A 23,234-nucleotide genomic window follows, 5' to 3' on the forward strand; every position below is an offset into this window, starting at 1 on the left:
AGAAGAAGATTAAAGGCAAGATAATACTCAAGGTAATACAGATAATGCCTTCTTCAACAAAGGCAACTACAAGAAGAACAGGAGAGGATTCAGATCAAATCCAAAGAAAGAATTCCCTAAAAAGTCATGCAACTTTTGTGAAAAACCAGGGCAGCACGAAGAAAATGATTGTTTCTATAGAAACAAATCTCAGAAAGCTCTACTTGCAAGAACAGCTGATAGCTCAAGCGAAGACAAATGCGACAAAAAGGAAGGAGCCTCAGTGGAGGCTAACTTCATCGAAGATGATTGGGCTTTCTAGATCATTTAGGAATTGCCCACACTTGTGGTCACCCCTCTATCCTAAGCGAAATGTAAAAATAACTAGTAGCCTAGTATCTGTCATCAACTTCTAGCATTGTAAACCACCATGACTAAGACTTACGAGCACTTGGATGGTCATCATAACTAGAGTTGTAAACAGTAACTAGTTCTAGCATTGTCATCTTAGTAGCCATGGATATTTTGTTGAGGGATTGTGTTGGAAACAATACAACAATTCATCCATGTGGCATTGGGGATTAGGGCATATGGTTCAAATGATCACTTAACCTTAGGACATTTTGGGAGACTATGGTTGTTGACATAGAATAGAATCTATGGAGCATATGCTAGGCGCCTAGAGCAAGTGGAGGAGATCTCCTTTACACTCAAATCTAGGATTTTAGGTGCTCTTCTAGATATAGTTAGGATTTTGCTTAGGGATTAATCTCACCCTAATCCATTGTACTTTAGCCTATATAAGAGGCTCTCATCTAATGCAAAGTACACTACCACTATTATCCCATCGATCAGTGACTCTTGCCATTGGAAATGCAAACATCAATGTCTCCTGTTGGGAACCACTCCAAGAGTTCGTCAAAATGGAGTGCTTGAAGGGGTTGTTTGCATTGGAGAAAAGAGACACTCTCAATCATTTACAATTTCAGATAATAGTCACTCTCATGACACCATCACTAATAAGCATTGGCAAGGTCATCAAACGGTACATGGGATTGGGACTTCTTCAAACTAGCGGGTGGTATAGTCATGTGTAGAGGTTTATGGCGAATAAGAATGCATACATTGGAAGGCATGCTTTGCTATTGAATGAAAGACTTGCACAAGCCACACTTCAAGTTCTTCTCGCATAACATATCAACTGAGGAGATAACAAGAGGTCGGCGCTCTTTATGGACAACCGATTTAAAGAACAAAGTCTACTTATCACCCATTGATCTTTTTGAACGGGCTTATGTTTTCATGGACTATATTGCTAACAAGCTTCATGCCTCGTTGTTGCACACACACTTCTGAGAATGATCCGTACTGGTAAATATTATCCAATGGCATCCTGGATAATTCTAAAGAAAGGAAATGGAATGAGTAGAAGGTCTTCTACGAGTTGAAATGTGATGAAGCTCCCTCACTTGACATAATGCATAGACATAGACATTGGATACTCCCAATGCAAGATACTTCAACCCGCTATGTCGCCACCATGGATGAAGATGGTAATGATACAAATGAAGATGCTAATGGATCATACGATCTTACCGATGAGGACGCGTCCAAATGATTGGATGAGCGTGATGCACAGCCGAACAGTCGTGTGGGTCGTTACTTTGCCTTTTCTAAAAATCCATTGTAATAAACTTGGTTTGTTGTTTGTCTTCTACTTTTGACTTACGAAATTTCGTCTCACCTTATTGATTTATTAGTTGCCCGCTGCAAGCGAGCAACTAATTAATGCACACCAAACAATAAGGCATTTCTTGTGTCTTAAAACCTCATCATCAATGATACATGAATCATCATGCACTTCTAGATGGATTCTTTTGTTTCAAACCTCTTGAATAACCATATATAGCAACTTAACTTTTGCAACATTGCTAAAATAGTTGGGATCGTTTTTATGTTTAAATTGCTATTTTTAGCATCCACTTTCTTATTCGAGTTGTGTTTCAGAAGAGGACCTAGTACCACTATTACAACTCTACAACCATATCTCCTAATCTCAAAGGGGAGAGGAGTCAACCTCACATGATGTGACAAGACCATCATATTTGACTAACAAAACTTTGAGACAACAACGAGCCAAGTCTAAAGACGTCATGCTTATGCGAATTGAATCATTTAATCATGCAATTTTTTGTTTCTCGTAAGAAATTGCTCAAACTATTGCTTTCTTTGATTGAAGATGATCCTCAAGATTTAAATCTTTCAACAAATTCATGGTTTGATAGTGGTTCTACAATATGGCCATGCTTCTTGAACATTAAAGATATTGAAGCATGGCTAGCACACTATCTACCACACTTGTCACAATGACATCGAATGCATCTTCATCCCTGCATTTCCAAGCCAAGCAAGGTTGGTGATGGTCCTTTCTTGTACGTGGAGGATGAACATTGATGCCAAAACTTGAACTTCCAAAGAGGATAAATGGGGCCATTACAATTTCCATCATCTTTGAATGGTGGTGGGTTGTAATTGAACTCAACGTCTGCTATATGCAAGACAAAACTCACAAGTAAGTTCTTTCGCAATCTCATAAAATTAAACATAAATTGCACGGATGGATGGAGACATTATTGTCACTACTACCCCTGGTGAGACAATTGATGGATGAACGATCTACGCATATGTCATCTAATAAACAGAGCTACGATGGCTAATCTAGAACTAGTAAGATGAAGATTGTCGTGGGTGGATGGCAAGCACAGCATATTTATATACGGTCAGCTATAATCCTGCCCCGGATAGAAGATTTGAAGTTGGACCCAATCTAGGCAAGCACGGTAAAACCTGTCTACTACATCTTCGAAGCATTGGTAGAGAAAGAAGCTACCCAAGAAGAAGTGATGAAATTAGTTAAAATTTGGGTCAATTTGTTGTAGGCTCAGCAGATCCTTACCGACAGCATAACATAACATGGAGGAGAAACGAGCATATTCCAAAAGGGGACTTCAGTCGACCTAGTAAAATATATATTATTATGCTTTTCAAGTAAGTAGGGCATATGCTGTGCATTTTTTTTTAAAATTAATGAATATCAAAAAGATTGCTTTCAAACAAAACACATGGCTTCAAGGAGCAACAAAAACAGCTCAACATTGAGTTGGGCTTGGTGTGAATAACTCATATGGACAGCTTGACCATATATCATACACATCCACCTTATAGGAGAGTCGTATGCATGTCTAGTGCTACTATTTGGTGGTGATGGCCACATATTTGCACCGGCTGATTCTATGATCATTCTGGCACCCTTGTAAAGCATGTGCAAATGGGTTTATTAGTCCATCAGGTAGAGAGAGATATTGTCAAGAGTTTTCCATGCTTTGCTGGGTATGGTAAACCGGTTAACCTAATCACCCTGTCATCTCCAAGCAAGTATTTATGTCCCGAGACTTCTTGAAACCTAGTGAGTGTAATAGGCCTGTATGTATGATTGCATACGAGTGAAAGCACGTGACTCCTTCCACAAACCGAAAAAAAGGAAGAGCTACACACAAAACTTCAGACCATCGCACTTCTGCTGTGCTTCTTACGTTATGAAGTATATCCCCTGGCAGGCATAAAATGCCAGTGTTGTACCAAGGACATACATCTCATCCCCGCAATTTGCCTACAGCCAGTATTGTACCGGGGACATATATACCTCAATTGCCGTTTGCCTACAGTCAGTTTTTGCCTGCAGAAAGAATGCCTATCAAACACCACAGTTTGAGGTCTTGAAAAATCAAGCTACACCAATGTTGATATCATGAGTAAGCTTGAAAACCACCTTATGTGCATATTCTTCGTTTTCAAGGCTGCAAGTTGATGGCTCCTCTCAGAGTGGCATTTGGTGGTGCTGTTACCAAAGCTTGTGAAGCCATGATGGACCTTGATGAGATTTCCAACTTTGAATGTTGGCATAATTTTACCCTCTGCAAAGATCCTTCGTATACAGAAGTTGACAAGAGTAGAGCTCTCGAACTGCCTATATATATAGGATTGTGGATATCTTGGAAAATTGAAGCCTTTAATGGAAAGGGACCCAATTCCTACTAAGGAGACTTGCCCAAGAGCAAGTTAAAAATTACGGCACTATTTTGACATGTTGTAAAAGCACGGAGTAAATAGCACTCTTTCCCCTTGTTGGAGAGAGCAAGGAGTCTAGATTCATCTATATCCTTTTGAAAGCCCCACCAGGACATGAAAATTTTGCTTCACTTTTCCATAACCCTTTGAATCACTTCAATGAGTTGTTTCGTTTGGAATGGTTTGCATGCATATGCATCCATTCCAGCCTCTAGGCATTTATCCCTGTAGCCCTGAATTGCATGGGCTGTGAGACCTATAATTGGTTTTTTCATGAACCCGAATTCTCTTTCATCTGCTCTTATAATCTTTGTTGCTTGCAAACCATCTAAGACTGGCATCTGTTCACACACAGGCTAAATATTTAGGGAAATGACTTGAAAGACTAAAAAAATAATTGAGTTGTAAAAAAAGCATATGCACTGCCTAAAAACAGGAAAGCTCTAAGAAAATGTACCTTCAATACATCCTTACGTTACACATATTAACATAAACTTTCTTTTTCAAGAAAAGATTCTTCATTCAAAATCAAACAGCCAAAGGCTACATGAACATGCATAAGAGGTGAAGATAAAAACTGGGGAGAGTGTTCCCTCCATGGCTGGCCACTCTCGGAGGGAAACTACCTTATACAATGAGGAGGGGGGAAGCATAACACGAGGCCTGTTGCCAAGTGATCTCGCCGTTCTGATCAGACAGAAAAGGACCCTGACACCATGTGCGCGAAAAAAAAACCTCTCGGCGCCTACGCATGTGATCCGAACCTCCCTGAAGCTTACCCCGCTGGCCGCAGAGGAATGATGTCAGCCCAAATAGAGCGGATGGACTTAGGTTTTTTTTCTTCTTCTTCTTCTTTTTTTTTTGGGGGGGGGGGGGGGGGGAACGTGTCTGAGAATGCCCTCGATGGCCTCGCTCTGCTTTGGGCCCACCATATATGTCATGCAGCAATTCTGCTAATGATCTCCCATCTTTGACTAGTGCCTAGAGACCAAGTCTTTGACGATAGGTCCAGAGTGGGAACTGCATCTATCTTGCCATAAGATAGTTGGAGAGCCTGTCCTTCTGCTGCCTCCTCTAAGGCAAAAAATCCTCTGCCAAAACTGTTGCGAATTGGGACAGTCCCAAAGGCATTACCAGGGGGTGGCTACAACATGCACGCTGCACCGGCCGTGCTCCAACGGCCAACTAAGTGTCAATAATGAGGCTTTGGTGAGCCAACTGCTAGGGGAAGAGTGTGACCTACCTTGGCCAAAAGCAGTCCCACAGGCGTTTCCAAAAATCACAGAGGAAGCCAGAGTAAATGCCCTCAGTGGCCCAATGGTTTGCTACTCCTGGGGTGTCCTCTATCACATGCATATGAAGCCTGCGACCCATCCTTGCCGTGTAGTGAAAGAAGGGGTGGTCGAGCTCTCCAGGCTGAAGGGGTCCTGCCACTCCCACTCGCCAAGGTCCCATTGGACACGCATCAAAGGTCGGCTTTCCCAAAGCCATTTCTGCCAAGAGCTATCAAGGGCCACCTTGGCCAGAGGAGGGTCAATGTGCCACTAATAATCATAGAAGACAAGAATCCACTGCTGAAATCCTTGTGGAGGGGAGGGTCAGCCTCCCTGGGACCAACTGAAAAAATGAGCGCGGACCCCCCATCTCACCCGTGGACTGATAGGGGGATATGATGACGAGTGAAGGCTCCGAGCCACTATGGGGTTGGGGGGGGGGGGGGGTGGTTTGTGGGTTTCTGCCCAGTCAGGGGTATGGCAGAGTCGATGGAAGGGTAATTTGGTCTATGCTCCAGCTTCCAAACGGGCGTCTCTCTTGTGGATCTCAGAAGAAGACACACTTGGATCCTACATGGACCAAGTGGCTGGGTACATTGTACATCCTTTTGATGCCCCAAAAGGCAAGGTTCACTTTCAAAATCACTGTCAAGAATACCTCTTATTCTTGGAAGACCCAGATGTCAGGACAAAGGTGCAGGTAGCAGGGTTACATAGGTATGCAAAGCAACTCCAAAAGTACATCATGTGCAGAGTTTTTAAAGATCTATGACCAAGGCACCAAGATAACTAAGGTCACCAGACCAGATGGCAGAAGGGCTAGACTCATGATCAAGGAGAATGATATCCGGGGAGCCATGCATTTGCCCCCTTAGAATAGGATGCCCCAACGGTTCCATTGATGTGTTTAAAAACTCACAAGAGACACATCGTATCCAAGAATGTCGTCGGTGGATATCTCCTATCTTTGGAAGATGCAATTCAGTGTGGTGGTGCGGTCCCTGATGGCACATGCACCTCGCATGTATCCATTGGTGTGCTTCTTGGAGATTCTTTGGAGATCCGTTGTTGTGGCCAACCAAGCCAAGCCAACCAAGATGGTTCAACTAGATCAAGTTGGACCAAACTGGAACACTACAAACCATGGACACCCTTGGTGGCAACAATCTTCAAGACTCATTTTAGAACTAGATATGGGCATTATGAGTTCTTATTTTTACCATGTGGACTAACAAATGCACCAGCTACTTTCCAACAAATGATGATAAGCGATATCTTTCATCCGTATCTAGAAAAGTTTGTGATAGCCTTTTTGGATAACATCCTCATATATAGTAGGACCATCAAGAAACACGCTCAACGTCTGAGAATTGTGTTAGATGTTCTCCAAAAGAAGTCTTATTTGCTAAAGAGAGCACATGTGATTTCTTAGCAATAGCTAATGTACCTAGGGCACACTATTGTAGGTCAAGGTTAGGGTTTGCACAAGCCTAAGCTAAGGTGGACGGGAGATGTCCATAATGTGTGTGTGGGGGGAGAGAGAGAGAGAGATAGTATTCCATGACTCAATAATAGAGTCCCATAGCAACACAGAAACGCGTTTCTTTCAAAAAGAAGCGTATGGGACGTTTCTTACAGTAAGAAACGCTTCTTTCATAAAAAACGTGAGGCAAGGTTCAATGATAGCTTATAAGTGACAATGACAAGTTTTAACTTCTTACTACTTTAGTGTTGCTATAATGTTAAGGTCAGAAGCTAAGATTCTATATGAAAATTATTAAAAACCTTTTTTAAAAATGGTGTTACCTATTTTGGCCCGAATTTTAGAAAAGTTTGTTACGTGTTTCGTACGTTTCTAGCTGCTATGTGATAAATTGATTGATATAACACTCATCAAAAATAGTGTCTAGACATGTGGAGAGATAGCCATGAAGCCTCTTGCTCTTGAGATAGATCATAAGTGATGATACTTAGCAAGTACAATGCCTTCCTAGGATTGTAGCCTTATCTTTTGACCCATACAAATATCACACTCTAATAAGTGGATGCCACAGGGCATACTTATCTTATCCACTTATAAAAGTGTGTTCACACACTACTAGAACAATAACAACCCTTTTAGGAATTGTTCTCACACACACACACACTTTTTTTTTAGTAATTCTTATATTACCAGTTGGCAGTGGAAAACCTCATTGCGAGATGAAAACCCACAAACAAAACATTATGATACAACAGAGGCCCCTATATAGGGGCTAGGGATGTGACTGCCTAGAAGGAGTCAAAGAAGGCCATGTATTGCTGGTCGTCTATTTGTTGCAAGTTTCGGCAGTCGTGTAGAGACTGTCTCAACAAGCATCAAAAGTACGCGTACCGATCAAGAGGAATGTGTCCATAATGCATCTGATTTCTATTTTGCCATATTGTCAACAATGCCCAAAAAGTAGTCCATGCGAAGAATACCCCGAAGTTGGTATATCATTGTGGAATCCAAGCGAAAAGCCAGAATGTCTTCCCAAATTGAGCTCCCAAGAATCGCGTGCGAAGATGCCATGGCAGTCTGTCCAAGAGGGCACGAGAGAAATCACAATCCATAGCAAATGGGGCACTGTCTCATCGCGTAGCATGCAACAGTGACATCTTGCCATAGCGATGTGCCTCTTTTCCAAGAATACACGGACATGCAAAACTCCAAAGGAACAGCCTTTCTTTCAATGGTGGCAAACCATTTTTCCATATGCTCCTCAAACAACCACCCCACCTATCTATTTTGTGCATTGTCCAAAGTGCCTTAGCATGATCCGCGATCCAAGGAGGAGCAAGCAGTTTGATATAGACCCTTTTAGTTCTTAGTTCATGTAACCTTGTAGCTTGTGGTGGAGCGACCCGCCAATCCTTCAAACGCTCCTCATGATTTAGCGGAGGCACTGGCTGAAGAGGTTGTAAGAGGGTGCGCATGAGATGCCATAGAGGCCTGTAGTGCATGCCTAACCCATGCCTCCGGCGAGTTGCTAGGAAGGAGATAACATAGCCTTCATCATTGACCACGTCCGCCACAAAATGTACACCTTTTTGTGACAAGAAGAAGGCTTTCCGTGGCTCAAGAAGGCCTAACGGAGCATGAAACAGCCTACTCCAATGTATGCTTTCCAGCCGCATGGTGTTTCCAACCCCAGGTGGTCTTCCAAGCCATTCTAGTTTCTCTATCACTAATTTCCAGTCCATGAGTAGCCTAGAGCTGTAGGGGCAGCCTACAATTGTTCCTCTAAAGTGCCCGAAAACCACCTCCCAGTAATTTGTGGTCCATGCACCAAATGTGGCGGACTGCAAAGTGGTGCACATGGTTGCTAACATCTGTGCCCATGGCTGTTTTTGAGCCGCAAAATCAAAGAGCAAAGTGGCTTTCCTCGCAATAACATGAGTACGAAGGTCAAGAATGTTGACGCCCGCAAGATTTCTTGGCATACATAGCTTGTCCTTTAACAACAATCTGAGTCCTTTAGTATTGTGCTTAGTTTTCCAAAGTATCTCTAGTACTGCAGACATGTACTCATCCAAGTGCTTCTTTGGCCAAGCAAGCAGTGGCAATAAGAATTGTATGTATGCAATGAGAATGGACTACACAATACGGAGTCTACCATGTAAAGGCCATGTGGCCAACTTCCAGTACTGCATTTAGCATTTATTCTTTGCAAAACTCAATCAGCCTGGAGTTTGAACAACATGTGCCATGCTGATTGGAGGGAACAAGAGCCCTTGGCCACAAGACACTATGCCAAGCATGTAGCTTGAGAGGGATAAACTTGGATTCACGGAAATTAATTCGCAATCTTGCAACTGTACCAGACATATCCAAGGCATCCATTACAACGCATGAAGAAGGAATCATGAGGATCATCTCGTGGCATGAAGAAGGAATCATCTCCATAAGCCTGTGCCACAAAGTGCTTGCCAAATGACAATTGAAGACCATGAAGTGCACCTTGCTGAGTAAGATAATCCATGTATAGAAGCAGAGGATGAGCTACTATGGCATATAATAAGGCACTCAAAGGGCATCCTTGCTGCACAAACTTACCCAAAGACCACAAGTCAGAGAGTTCACCATCAAGAATACATGGTGCATACAACCAAAACACAAGATTGGACATCTTAATTCCAAACCCCATCTTGCACATGGTCTCCGCAATAAAATCCCCCATTGCACTGTTTCAAAGGCCTTCTCTATGTCCACTTGCAAAATAAGCACATCGTGTTTTGAATATTTTGCATATTCAACCCCAATCATAGTTGTCAAGTACGAAAAGTTCGATTCAGTACGGTACGTTCAAATACGGTCTCGGAACGCACCGCTAAATTTTGAAAATAAAAATACGATGGAGGTACGATTCATTAAAAAATACTTAAAAATATAAATATAGATGCAAAACTTAGAGAAGTTACAACTTACAACTTACCCAAAACATAAAAATTTAGAATGTTGCAACTTGCAAGTTGCATAGAAAATGAAAGTAGACAAACGTACATGTGACATGTCAAAGAGTCATGAATATATATAAAGCCGCAAAAGTCGGCATGCCGCATGGGCAAGTACAAAAATGCAAAAAACCCATAGAGAACTATAGAGGCTAAAAGTCTATGTCACCATCTATGTCAGGAGTCAAGAGTCAGGACTCAGAGCTATCGCTAGGCTCTTCAATATCCTCACTAGAGGAGGACACCTCAGAGCTCCCACAAAAATCCCCATCGCTAAGAACGTTGCCTTCATCATCATATTTGGGCTCCCTAATATCACCATGAACTGCCAAAGAAGACTCTGCAATGGAAGCATCCTCAACTCTAATCGCTGCGGGGATAGAGCTCCGACTCGTGGAGCCACGTCTGACATAGCTAGCAACTGGGCGATCGGAACCTCGGGAGCCAAAGGTAAGAATAGGCCGAACCTGTATTCCACCTCTAGCTCGGCGGCCACGACGAGTGCAAGAGACTCGTCTATCAATCTCCTCTAGCTCTTTGTAGAGCTCTACATATATAGCCTCCTCCTCTACATTACGCTCCTTGTGGACACTTTTAAGAGTGTCCACCGTCAACTTGAATTCGTCGACGTTTACCTACAAGTTTTATAATTGATTAGGGGCTAAATAATAAAACATTGAAAGTTATGTAAGTCTAACATGTTACATAACAATATACCTATCTAGCTTGACTCATATCGTGCATTGCACGCACCATGCGCAAGTTATTGCGGCAATAGACTAGCCGCTCTAACCGTCTCGTGCTCAATCGATTGTGTAACTTCGTGTGTATAAGTTGAGTAGAAACTCCAATTCCTCTCACATGCACCCGAAGAGCAATCCTAATCCATAATAAAAATAAACAATGTTCAGGATTCTAGTATCTACACATAATTTAGTAACTTGGTGCCAAGTAGTTAGTGGTTACCTGCCCTAGAATCCTCAAAGCCACTCTTTGTAGGTGAGGTTGTTGGTAAGCAAATGACTCCCACCAAAAGAGAGGCTTCACCATAGAATCCCTCCTCCAACATACCGCATTGGCGAATGCGGGGCTCCTCTGATCATTATAGTTGATCATTATAGTTGATGAGCTCCTATAAGAACTAAAACAGCCCATTCTCATAAAGTGAGTGAGGAGCCCCATAGTAGCCCCCTCCATGTCTGTCATGCATAAAACCCTATACAAGGGAGTAACCCCAATGACTAGGGCGCAGACCTGGCGCCAGAACTCCTCTCTCAAGCATAGCCGTTGAATGGCTCTTGCCTCATCGACACGCGAAGGATACTATCTCACCTTGTATCTATTCCTGCCACTCCGGTGAAACCACTGTTAGTTGGAGCTTAGGCATGACATCATAAAGGCGCTCTAAAAGAAGCCACATGTAGGCAAAGCGCGTCGAGGATGGCTTCTTCATCTCCAAGTCGCTGTGATGGCGGAAGATAGCAAGGGCCTTGACTTTTTGACTAAAAAAAGTGACAATTTGAGTGGCTTGTGTCACCACACTCTTCACCCACTCTAACTTGCCTATGTCCTCCATAGGCAAGTCAAGGCAATGAGAGACACAAGGAGTCCATACTATGGACTTAAAGTCCTCCTTCTCAAGCAAGCGGCCCATCTTGCGGCAATTGGGCGCATTGTCCGTAACCACTTGAACCACATTTTCAGGACCAACCTACAAGGATGATGGATGCATGAAAAAGGCAAATAAATAAGACTTGAAAGTTCAGTAAAAGACTAAGGCTAAACTTTCAAGCTTCAAACTCAAAAATTAAAATTGTATCTCACCTCGATCATGGCTTGTCGAATGTGGCGATAGATGAACTCGCCCGAGGTTTTCTTCCCCACCTTTCTGGCATCCACAACCCGCAAGAAGTACATGCCATGAGGGCAAGATACTAGAATGTTGAGGATGCCCCTCTTCTTTCTATCAGTCCATCCGTCGGAGAGGATGGAACATCCATACTTCACCCATCCCGCTTAGACGGGCTCGAGGGTCTTGTTGATTCTCTCCTTTTCTTCATCAAGTGCCTTCGTGCGCATGTCGTTGTAGGTGATACCATGCCAAGGGTCATGGCATGGTCCTACTTCGGCAATGGCCCTCACCATCCTTTGCCATTGAGGAGTTTTGAGGACACGAAATGCGAGATTGCACTCAATGACCGTGCGTGCAATCTCCACATTTGTGTCTTGTTGCTTTGCTCAGACCCAAGAGAGAGAGGCCACATTTGCTCCAATGGAGCCTCCAAGAGTGTCTTGCCTCTTGTGTGGAACCTCAAACTCACTTGATCTCTTTGATGAGGAGTTGGAGTTGGTGAAGGGGGAGAAAGATGCAGAGAAGGATGAAGAGGATGTATCCCTTGCCGGCGGGATGACTTCGTCTTGAGCGGCGGCGACAGCGGGGGAGACTCTTCCACTATCACTTGCTTTGCCAAGCAAGGAGTACTTCTTCACAATGCCATCGGAAATGTCTTGAGGGATCATCTTGCAAGGTGCAAGGTGCAATTTGCCCCCCCATCTTGGAGAGATGTGCAAGAAGCCTATTGGCACTACTAGTGTAGACCTTGCCACAATACTTAGTCCACTTCCATGCCCCCGACTTCCCCTCGTTCTTCTCATGGATAATGGCATGCAAAGTAAAGGCTTCATGCTTTACTCTCATGGTGAAAGAGGAGTGAAGGGTCCCGGGAGAAGGTAAGGGAGAGGGAGGGAGAGGCTTGAGGAAGAGGGAGAGAGAGGAAGAGGGAGGGAGAGGCTTGAGGAAGAGGGGGAGGCTTGAGGAAGACTCAAGAGGGAGAGCCTAGAGGCTTGAAAGTTGCGGAAGAGGGAGAGGCTAGAGCCTTGTGGAAGTGGGAGAGAGCCTAGAGGGGACTCAAGGGAGAGGATAGACTTGAGCAATGAGCACTTGTGAGGGGAGGGTTGAGCAATGAGAACTTGTGAGGATGGGGTTGGGGGAGGGCCTATTATATAGATAATAGGGAGAAGCTCAAGGCTCAAGAGTCAAGCCTCAAGCAAAGGCAAGTTGGCAACCAAAGGGCCAACTTGCCAAGCCTCAAGCCTCAAGGCAAGCAAGCAAGAGCCCCAAAAAATGCCCAACAAACGGCTCCCCAAACGGTCATAAATGGCCCAAAAAACGGCGAACAAAATGGTCCAAAAATGGCGAAAACAACGATCAGATCCGGATCACACTGAACTGTACCGCATTGAACTATACCGTATCGAACCGAATTGTGGCAGCAGTGCGCAAACCGAGTGCAACTATGACCCCACTGTAGGCATTTGCAATGTTATTCGTTATATATCTACGCAGGACAAAACCATATTACACCTTGTGTAAGCCTGCATAAAGTACCCCATTTACCCAGTTGACCAACATTTTGGTGACCAATTTGTATACGACGGGCATTAGGGTTATTGGCCGCCAATTAGTGAAGGTCTCACACAAGCTCTTTTTTGGGAGAATTTTTCCAAGCCCTTCTTTCCACGAATTGGGCATTTCCCTACTAGTAAGCGAAGCATCATTAATCATGAAAAGCAACGCATGTTTGAGGTCATCCCAAAAGTGCAAGAAGAATTCCACAGTTAACCATCCCAACCTAGAGATTTCCAAGTGCCCAATTGTTTTATTGCCTCTTGCAATGCTTCCTCCGTGAAGCATTGTTCCATAGAGAGTGCCTCTTCCTGTGATACTATGCGTGAAACATGAGAGAGAAAATAATCCCTAGCTACCCGAACTTGTGTATTTGCAGGACCTCTGGTAGCAAAGACATGCGCATAGTGGGACACACATTCATCAACCAATCGTTATTTGGAACTTGTCCAAGCTTGCGTCGAGGTCTTGACGCGCTTAATGGTGTTTTTTTGCCGTTCAAAGTGTAAGCTTTTGAATAAATCCTTGGAAGAGCATCCCTTATCCTCGAATGGTCGTTGCCTAGCTTTGACTTGCCATTTTTCTAGCTTACATCTGTCATTTTCAGCAAGAACATGTCTTGCATTGTATAAATCCTCCTCTTCAGACACTGAAAGATTCCTCATGTAAGCAAGCTCCTCCAGAGCCGGACAAGTTACTTTTACATTATGGACCCTCTATTTTTCTTCATACTAGGCTACATCTGTACTTTCTAGCATTTGCAACTTTAGCGGTGTAATCACCTCTTTAACCAAGTTATGGAAAATGTCACGTGAGAGGTAACGGTTATTGATTAGAAGCGGATGATGGCGGTATAAAGGACGATCATCTAATTGCAGTCTGAAGTATAGCCCCATCCACAGTGGTACATGATCAGAGAACACTTGCAAGTGATCCACCCAAATTTTGCATATAAAATCATCATATTGATCCTCATGTAATAAGTACCATCTATCCAAGCGAGCTCTATATTGAGAAAAAGCCCTGTGGGTGAAAAGTGAAGCTCGACACCCCAGGGCACATGTGAGTCCACAAATCAACAGCTTGCAAAGCGTTTATCACTGCATTCCAATGGAACCTCTCAAAAGCTAGCATATGCAAATGTCCAGACGAGTTATCCCCTCGCTGAGGGGCATTGTTAAAATCCCCACACAAGAAAGCATTATGCAACCAAGGGTAGTTACAAATCTCCGCCCATAACGTTGCTTTCTTGGCCGAAGCAGTTGGTGCATAAAGAGATGCAAACTCATACATCTCAACATTTATCAAACATTGAACCACCAACCAGTTACCATTCGGTTCATTATGCGCTAAGACCGGTTGTAACTCATGTCTGACCAACAAGGCAACTCTTGAATAGGCACCCAGGCCCGCATAAAAGATGCCATAACCAACTAGTGACCTCCTTGCCTTACGAACTCATTTTGATTGTGTTCTTGCAAGCAAACTATATCCAATTTCGTCATATTTACATAGCACCAAAAATGCCTCCATTTATGTACATCACAACGGTTGTACGTAAAGCATTTAAGAGGGATTACCATGAAAAATGTGTACAGGAAAATAGATGACATGGCATGCTCAGGCATCTGCCATTTGCATGTGTTCCCCATTATCATTATGTAACATATTTTCTTGCATTGCATCATCATGTGCCTCAATTAGCAAAATCCCATCTCTTGCACTTCCATAAGAGTTTGCGCTCTATGTACCTCCACCATTTGTTCCCACTTCTTGCCCACAATACTATTTTGCAAATTTAACGCAGCTGTGTGCGAGGAGGAAGCATCCAAGGCCCAGTTTTTTGTTGGCAACGGTTGCTTGTGCTGCGACACTGGTCTTTTAGGTGTTTGCCAACCATCGTTTGCAGACTTTTGTTTTCCCTTTTCTTTGCCTTTTTGCACAGCTTGTGGATATGATACATTTGCATTTACAACAGATGAGGCTGCTTTTTTTGCGTCTAGTGCCTAGGCGACTCAGCCGACTGCGGATAGATGATATCCGTGAAGCCCGAATCGGCATGGTAAGTCTCCTTTGTGGTGCTCGATCAAGATCGGAGCTCAGAGCCCTCCGGACTGCAGGTGAACGCCAGGGGACTGCCCGGGCCTCCCGGGGAACTGAGGCGGGGGGGGGGGGGGGGGGGGGGGCGGGGGGGTGGAGAAGGAGCCGCTGCCGAAACCGGACAGGGCGGGAGGCGGCGAAGGTGGAAGCGAGGCGGCAGGGGGGGATGGCGGTGGGGGGGGTGAAGGAGGGGGTGCTGGCATCTCCTGGTCCCCAGTCGTCGCAGGGGTCTCCTCCTGTAGGGGAGCAAAGCTGTTCCTCACGGGAACCCAGTGGTGCTGAGACTGAGGCTGCGGCTGCATCGGTCTCTGGGCATGCTGCTGTGGTGGCTGTCTCCCTCGACGACACCCCTGTCCAGGCTGCCACTCCGAGGTCTCAGTGGCCTGAGCAGGTGTCCCGGAGGCTGCCTGCCGAGCCGCATCTGTGGGCGGGCCATCAGGGGCCTGCTGCTGCTGCGGTGGGGATCGGGGTCTCCTGCATGGACAGGCCTTGGCCAGATGGCCGACCTGCCTGCAAATAAAGCACTGGTTCGGGAGCCCCGAGAACTCCACTCTCTGATCAATCCATCCCCCCCCTATCCTCGGTAGCTGAATGACCTTCGGAAGGGAGGAGATGTCCGGAACCAAAACTCTGACGGAAGGTAGCCCAGCTGCTCTGGCCACCACTGAAGCTGTTGTGGGGCCAGTCTCTAGCACCGAACCCACCAATGCTCCCAGCCTAGAAAGGAGCAGCAAGTACTCACGGCGGAGTCCAGGGAAGCAAACTGTAACATGGAAAAGGCGTTCTCCCTGCTCGGCCGCTGCTGGGTCAAAGCCATGCTGCCAAGGTCTGAAGAATGCCCAAGCACCCCTGATGTCTAGGGGACTCATGGCTAGGACCTTGGCCACGCTCTGGGCAGTCTCGAACTCGATCTGGTAGTGACCACGGCCCAGTAGCTGAACGTCCAGGATCTTGCCCACATCTGCAAGGAGGCGGGCCTGGAGAAGATCCCGGATCTCCCCTCTGCTGGGGCGAGTGCCGACTATACGGCAGATGGTGGAATGTGCCTGGAGGCGTTCCACCTCTGCGGTGAGGCTCGCTTCCTCTTCTGGCGAAAGAGAAAGCCTGATGGGGGTATCCTCAAGGGCGGGCGAGGGGGTTGCGGGAGAGTCCCTCCTGAGGTGGGGCGGGAGGAGCCTCCATCAGAGTCTGAAGCTAAATCGAAGGCGGAGCGAAGCGGAGAGTCCTGCAAGAGCCGAGCTGCACACAAGGGCGGAGGGGGAGGGCGGAAGGCAAAAAACCGAAAAAAGGGAAAAGCCCAGGGGACGGCAAAATCAGAAAAAGGGGGGGGGGGAGGTAAGGCGGCGAAGAGAACAAAACCCCAAGGGGGGAGGCGGAAACAGCGCGCAAGAGGGGGCGGGGGGGAAGATAAGGCGAAGGCGGCGAAAGAAAAAAAGGGTGGGGGGCGGGGCGCTGAAGAAAAACGCGAAGGAAAGGAGAAGGAGCAGGGCGCTGCAGCGCTGCAGCGCTGGGGCACGCTGGACAGCCAGGCGGGGGAGGGGGGCAGACGCGAGAGCAGGCGGGGGGGAGGGGGGGGGTGAGCAGGCACGATGGCGGGAGAGGGGGGAGGCGTGCAGATAAGCGCGAGCAGGGGGGGGGGCGGGAGCGAAGCTTCAGCGAGCGAGTCTTTTTGTGCAACTTGCTCATTTGTTTATTGAGAAGTTGTTTAGTCTTTATGGTTTGCCAGTTGATATTATCAATGATCAAGCTCCTAAGTTCATTGGGCATTTTTGCATGAGGTGTTCAAGAAATTGGACACAAAGTTGAGTACCACCTCACCTTATCATCATGAGTCCAATGGATAGTCAGAGTATGTGAATCAAACCATGGAGGACATGTTGCATGAATATGTCTCTTTGAGACAGCCTGATTGGAAAGAGTATCTTTGGTTAGTAAAATTTGCTTACAATAGTGCTAGGCATTCTACTACTACAATGAGCCCTTTTATGCTGATGTATGGCTATCAACCTAGAGCCCTATGGATGATTGGCTGAGAGAAAGTCCGTGTTGGCGCTGCGGTTGCAGGATAGAGCACAATTTTATGCTAACCAAAAGTGATCAGCTAGAAACCTGGAAGAAGACCAATCAAGAATCTCTAAAGACTCTCAAGTAATGCAGATTGGAAAAGTCTATAAGTCTTTTGATATAACAGATCAACATCTACACTTTGTGATGTGCAAAGTGTAGAGATAAGCTCACACACAATTTGATAGAAGTCTCTCATTCTGTGCTGGTTACTTTTGATAATCGATTTATCAAAAGTAACCGAAGTATGAGGTGGGAATCTCGTGTATGGTTCTGTATAGTGACATTAAAACTGTGATGCACTTACGCAGAACAAGCAGGCTGGGTGCCGGACAGCAGCCAGGTCTGGACGGTTAGGGTTGGCAGTAGGTAGGGCATGCTGGCAATAAGGTCGGGTAGCTAGCCAATTAGCCGACCAGCAGGTGCGTTGGGGGGTTATCGTCCTATAAATGGGCTCCTCCCCTCCTCTCTTCATTCATGAATCAGTTTGCCTTCTTCTCAGCAGTGAAGCAGTTCAGCAGGAGCTCATAAGCATGCATTACATGGCAGGAAGCAGCAGAGTTAGCGAGCGTTTGGGTAGCATCACCAACTTGGACTTTTTTCTGCAATCGGTCAACTTTTCCTAGATTTACAGTCTTAGCAGTAAACAATCTTTTTTTTATCTTAGAGACTTCTATCAAATCGTGTGTGAGCTTATCACATCACAAAGTGTAGATGTTGATCTGTTATATGCAAACGGAAACTCCAGTTCCCCCAGGTCCTTCAGATCATTTGGAGTGGCATTTACAACGGTTTGGCATTGGGCCTCACCTTTGGGCCATTGTTGCAAAATTTTTATCCACTCTTATAGAATTTTGACGAGCTCTCATTGTGAAGCCCCCTTAAGAGGAGAAACCGATGTTACGGACACCAAATTCCAGTTCGGGCCAGATGGAGATCTAACTAAAGATAAGACGGCAGTGATCTCAGCTTTGCAAGTCTGGTACATGATGCCAGATGGGCACAACAAGTTTATGCATAACCCCTAAGTCTTGCTTTAAAAATGCAACAAAAATGAATGAGGTTTGCCCAGGAAAATTATCTTTTGCTGTGTATGTTTTGGGTCATTGAATACAGGTTTAATTTAAACTAATCCTGGAAAAAGGTCTTCATGGCTTAGAGAAGTTACCTGTACATCCATAAGAATCAGGTCATACTTGTCCCGATTCATGCTAAGAGCTTTCAGGCACTGTTGGCCATCACACACAACATCTACTTGAGTTCCAAACTTCTTCAGCTGCTTGCAAGCCACCTTCTGATTGACCAAGTTATCCTCTGCAAGGAGTACTTTCAGGCCTTTGAAAAGGCCTTCACTGTCGGCCTCCACTATATCAAGAGACACTGGCTGCCCCATTTTCGACACAGATGTTCTGTCAACCTGGTGCTCATCCGGATTCATGATCACAATTTCGGGCCTTCTCCCTTTGTAACTGTCAAAGCTACTCTTTCTTCCAAAGTCAAAACATAAACCACTGTTTTCGCTCCACTTTCCTTCACATTTTGAAAATCCATTTTTCGGCACATAATCAAGGACTTCTGAACCAACAACCAACTTTCCCGAATTGATTCTTTTGATGCTGTAAGATGAAGTTCGGGGGCTAGAATTCTTTTGTAAGTAGACTTCCCCCATACTTTCTGTTTCAAGGTTCTCATTTGTATGCTTGCAACTGTGAGGATCCCCCTTATCAAAGCGGGCAATGAAATAGAAGGTACTTCCTTTTTCTAACTGGCTTTCCAGCCAAATGCGTCCACCCATCATTCCAACTAACCTGAGATCCAAGTACATAAAACTCACATAAAAAATTATTAGCACAGAAAGTCATACGAAAAAGCAAACAGCAACAAGGCTAATGCCAATTTCCTCACACTAGTTCAGCGCCATGTCATGAGACTTCCCAAGCAAGGTAAACACGTCACATCCTGGCCAGATGTTGACGAAAACATAGCTTTCAAGATGGGACACAACAACATACAATAATATGTAAAAAGCATGTCGAGTCACAACATGATTTTTTTTGGGGGGTGGCGATATTGACATGTGAAAAGAAACGTCCTCAATTTTTTTCCCCTGAAAAAAAATCCCTTAATTAGTTAAAGACGTCATGTGGGGGGCTACAACCCTCCATAGAGGTAAAATGGTCAAAGAAAAGAAGTCGTCTGTTGATGGCTTTGGTGGCCAGGATTTTGTAGAGAGTACCCAAGAGACTGGTGCACCTCCGGTCCCCCCCCTCTCCTCCTTGAGGATGAGATGGATCAACCCCTCTGAAAGCCGCTCAGGCTTGACTCCAGTCTCCAGCCGCCATGAACTCATTGAAGGCACTCCACAAGCCAGCCTTCATGAGATCCAACTGCCATGGGAAGAGGAAACCTGGAAGGCCATCCTCACCTGGACACTTCCCCCAAGGAAGTGCCTGCAATGCTTCCCCCAACTCATCAATGGAGAAGGGAGAAACTCATCAATGGAGAAGGGAGAATCCAAGAAAGTACTCAACCGCCAGTCTCATATGCCGCCAAACGCTCTGGTGTGCTCTGTTGCATTGGGGGAAGTCAAGATCCGAGGTAAGGAGCGAGCTGTAGAAGTCTGAAGCAATGGCATGAACCCAAGATGGGTCCCACTCCACTGTCCCATCAGGTCCCCTGAGACTACGCACACCATCCTGCCTATGGTGTGGTCCTATGGTCAAGAAGAAATCACCTGAAACTGTCACCTGCCTAAGCCCGGAAGGAGACTCTGGCATGACATGCGGGCGGCTACCATCTGTGCTCCAATGGAGGGGGAGCTGTCAGGGTCTGCTCCTAAAGACACTGAAGAGAGGCAAGACTCTACATTATATCAAAAAAACTCTTGTCCTCCAGGGCACTAAGTGACATGCGGGCAGCTGCCGTCTGTGCTCCAATCAAGGGGGGGCTGACCTCTATCCTGCTGACAGATGTCCAAGGTAGCCTCCTGCAGAACTCCTACAAAGCCGTGTCCAAGTCAAAGAAAGCAGCACCAGGGCTAAAAGCATAAGCCTCCCATGTGTCTTCAATAAGAGATCTCTGAGTCTTGGATGAGGCAATCCGGGATGCAAGCAATCTGCTGGCGGTCTTGGCTCCACGAATCGCCCAGGTGGAGGATGATGGGGGCATGATCAAAGAAGGTGATGCCTGCTAAAATGCCAACTGTGCCACCATGGTCGCATGCACACTCATCAACATAGAACCGGTCCAACCTCACCAAGTTCAGCAGAGGGTCCCGGCAATCGGATCTGGAAAAGGGAAGACTATCGGTGGTAGGGCCGAACTCCAGAGGTGCCAAGCATCCTGGCCACGAATGGAAAAGATCAGCCACTCCAGGTATGTAGCTTTGACACCTGTCATTGTGGTGTCCTGGGATCCCACTACTCCGCTCCTCTGTGAACTTAACCATGTTCAAATCCCCTCCCATGCACCAAGCGTCCACTTGGGGGAGCCCCTGCCGAACCTGACTTTGAACCTGACTCCAGAAAGCAGCACGTGTCATGTGCATGCACATGGACATGCCTAAACCAAGGCTAATCCCTGATTTGCAGCAGATAAACAGTAGACTTAGGGCATGAGCAGGGCACAGGAGGATCCGAGAAGGCATCTTATGGGTGCAAAAACAGGTCAGCAGGGTACTGGAAGTACTACAGGGCTGGTCGGCAGCAAGAGGATATTTTGTGTGTTTTTCTACTAGCCAACAACAGCAGGTCGGCCAGTTTGGGAGTTTCTCATGGGGCCTATATAAGGGGTTGTGCATGTTGTAGTCTAGGTATCTAATCCCCCTTTTGGGATAGGTCATAGAATAGGGTTTTGTTGCTAGCTTTTGGGCATGCCTAGGGCTGCCAAAGATATGTACCCTTTTTATACTTTATGAATATACTGAAACTAAAGCTATCTCTCCCTCTTCTCTCCATCTCTTCTTTGCGTTTTGCAAGGTGTTTAGGGCTGAAAGAAGACACAGAGCTTCTGCGCTTGTAACATTGGTACCAGATCATTAGGCTTGGCAAGGCTAAGCACTAATGGTGTCCCAGATGAAGGTGCATAGTCCAAGGAGAGTAACACAAGACATGGAAGAAGTTCCTGGATGGTAGGTTGGAGGTGTTCCACAAGACCCGAGGGGAATGGCAAGCCTGTGAGTCGGATTGGGGCACACCAAGAAAGGGTTTCAAGAAAACGCTTCCAAAGGATGATCATCATCCAAGGAGTGGAGTGAGGATGCCATACTCGATACTTAGGAAAAGAAGACTAAAGAAGGTGTTCAAGGATAGGGCATAAAGGACCAGGGGACAAGTGGAACATATGCACAAATCTACACCACATTCTGGAGTGGAATCAAAGACCTAAGGCGGGGTTTTCAGTGACAAGGTTGCCAAGAAGGGAAGGATGACAGGTATGGGAGACCATATGTGGAGACAGAGGATGATGACAATCATAAAACGTAAGAAGTTGGAATCTTGTCATCAAGTTTAGCACAAGGGGATGTCATGTATATACACATGTACATGCCTAAACCAAGGCAACCCCTTATCTGCAAATAAACAGTAGACTTAAGGCATGAGCAAGGCACAAGAGGATCCCAGAAGGCATCTTATGGGTGCAGGAATAGGTCAGCAGCGTACTGGAAGTGGTACGGGGCTGGTCGGCAGCAAAAGGATATTTTGTTGTTTTTTTGCTGGCTGACAGCAGGTTGCAAGGGCTTGTAGCTAATCCCCGTTTTGGGATAGGTCATAGAATAGGGTTTTGTTGCTACCTTTTGGGCATGCCTAGGGCTACCAAGATATGTACCCTTTTTGTACTTGATGAATATACTGAAAATACAGCTCTCTCTCTCCATCTCTTCTTTTTTAGGACGTCAATGACAGCACCAACCAAGGCGCATTGGAGCTCCTCACGTGTTACATGCATTGAGATGGATCGTACGTCGACTAAGTATCCACCAATCTGAGGCACTGCAGAAGACTCTTCGAGCCACTTATGCAAGTCAAGATAGTTGTAGGACTGCACATATGCTGGCTGAATGCTGAAGTGGTGCTTCACTATAACCTTGGAGTTGATAGGATGACTTGACTGATGCTTAAACTGCTGATGACTTTGCTGAAGACTGAATGATTTTCTTATATATGCTCTAGGTCTGCTGGTCAGTCCAGATAAGCTGTCAGCCAGGTCTATCTTGGACAAAAAATGCTGTAAATAATATTTAATGTCAACAAAAGGCTGCGCATTTGTTAGATGTTGCCCAGTCTGTTGTTTGCTTTTTACCACAGGCTACAGTAAGCACCCTAAAGCAATCCCATATGCTGGCCGACAGATGCTCTTTGCATCTTGCTGGCCGACTGCCTGTATAAGACATCTACAAGCTGCTAACTAGCAACCTTTGATGCCTATGGCCTGTTTATCGCCCTTATGGGCTAGCCCATAGTTGTCTGGCAGCACGAAAAGTTCGATTCAGTACCGTACGTACAAATACGGTCTCGGAACGCATCGCTAAATTTTGAAAATAAAAATACGGTGGAGGTACGGTCCATTTAAAAAAATACTTAAAAACATAAATATATATTGTTGATGGAGACGCTTGAGGAAGTGGGAGAGAGAGGGAGAGGGAGGGAAGGGCTCGAGGAAGAGGGAGATGCTTGAGAGAGCCTAGAGGGGAGAGAGGCTTGAGCCTTGAAGGAGAGCTCGAGGGAGAGGATTGATCTTGAGCAATGAGCACTTGTGAGGGGAGGGTTGAGCAATGAGCACTTGTGAGGATGTTGGGGGAGGGGCTA

The 23,234-nt window shown here is 45.7% G+C and overlaps 1 protein-coding gene across 4 annotated transcripts in view; it reads right to left on the reverse strand.

Moving 5' to 3' along the window:
- Nucleotides 1–2,153: 2,153 nt before the first annotated feature.
- LOC147622393 (histidine kinase CRE1-like) overlaps nucleotides 2,154–23,234 on the reverse strand; it is a 54,856-nt gene continuing 33,775 nt past the window's right edge. The window contains exons 8-10 of one of the 4 annotated variants that reach the window (XR_015269432.1): nucleotides 18,596–19,235; nucleotides 3,809–4,448; nucleotides 2,973–3,715 (exon numbers count right to left, since the gene is read on the reverse strand). Coding sequence is in view for 2 of the 4 variants with exons in the window: in XM_086821932.1 (XP_086678058.1) it covers nucleotides 2,297–2,524; nucleotides 18,596–19,235 (868 nt within the window). In the remaining 2 variants the exon portion in view is untranslated. Of the gene's footprint in view, nucleotides 2,525–2,972; nucleotides 4,449–18,595; nucleotides 19,236–23,234 lie in introns of those variants that run through there. The other 3 variants (XR_015269433.1, XM_086821932.1, XM_086821933.1) reach the window with 3 other exon arrangements.

Source organism: Cibotium barometz, chromosome 28 (genome assembly GCF_041138505.1).
Source record: "Cibotium barometz isolate CiBa-2024 chromosome 28, ASM4113850v1, whole genome shotgun sequence".
In the NCBI taxonomy this organism is placed as follows: domain Eukaryota; kingdom Viridiplantae; phylum Streptophyta; class Polypodiopsida; order Cyatheales; family Cibotiaceae; genus Cibotium; species Cibotium barometz.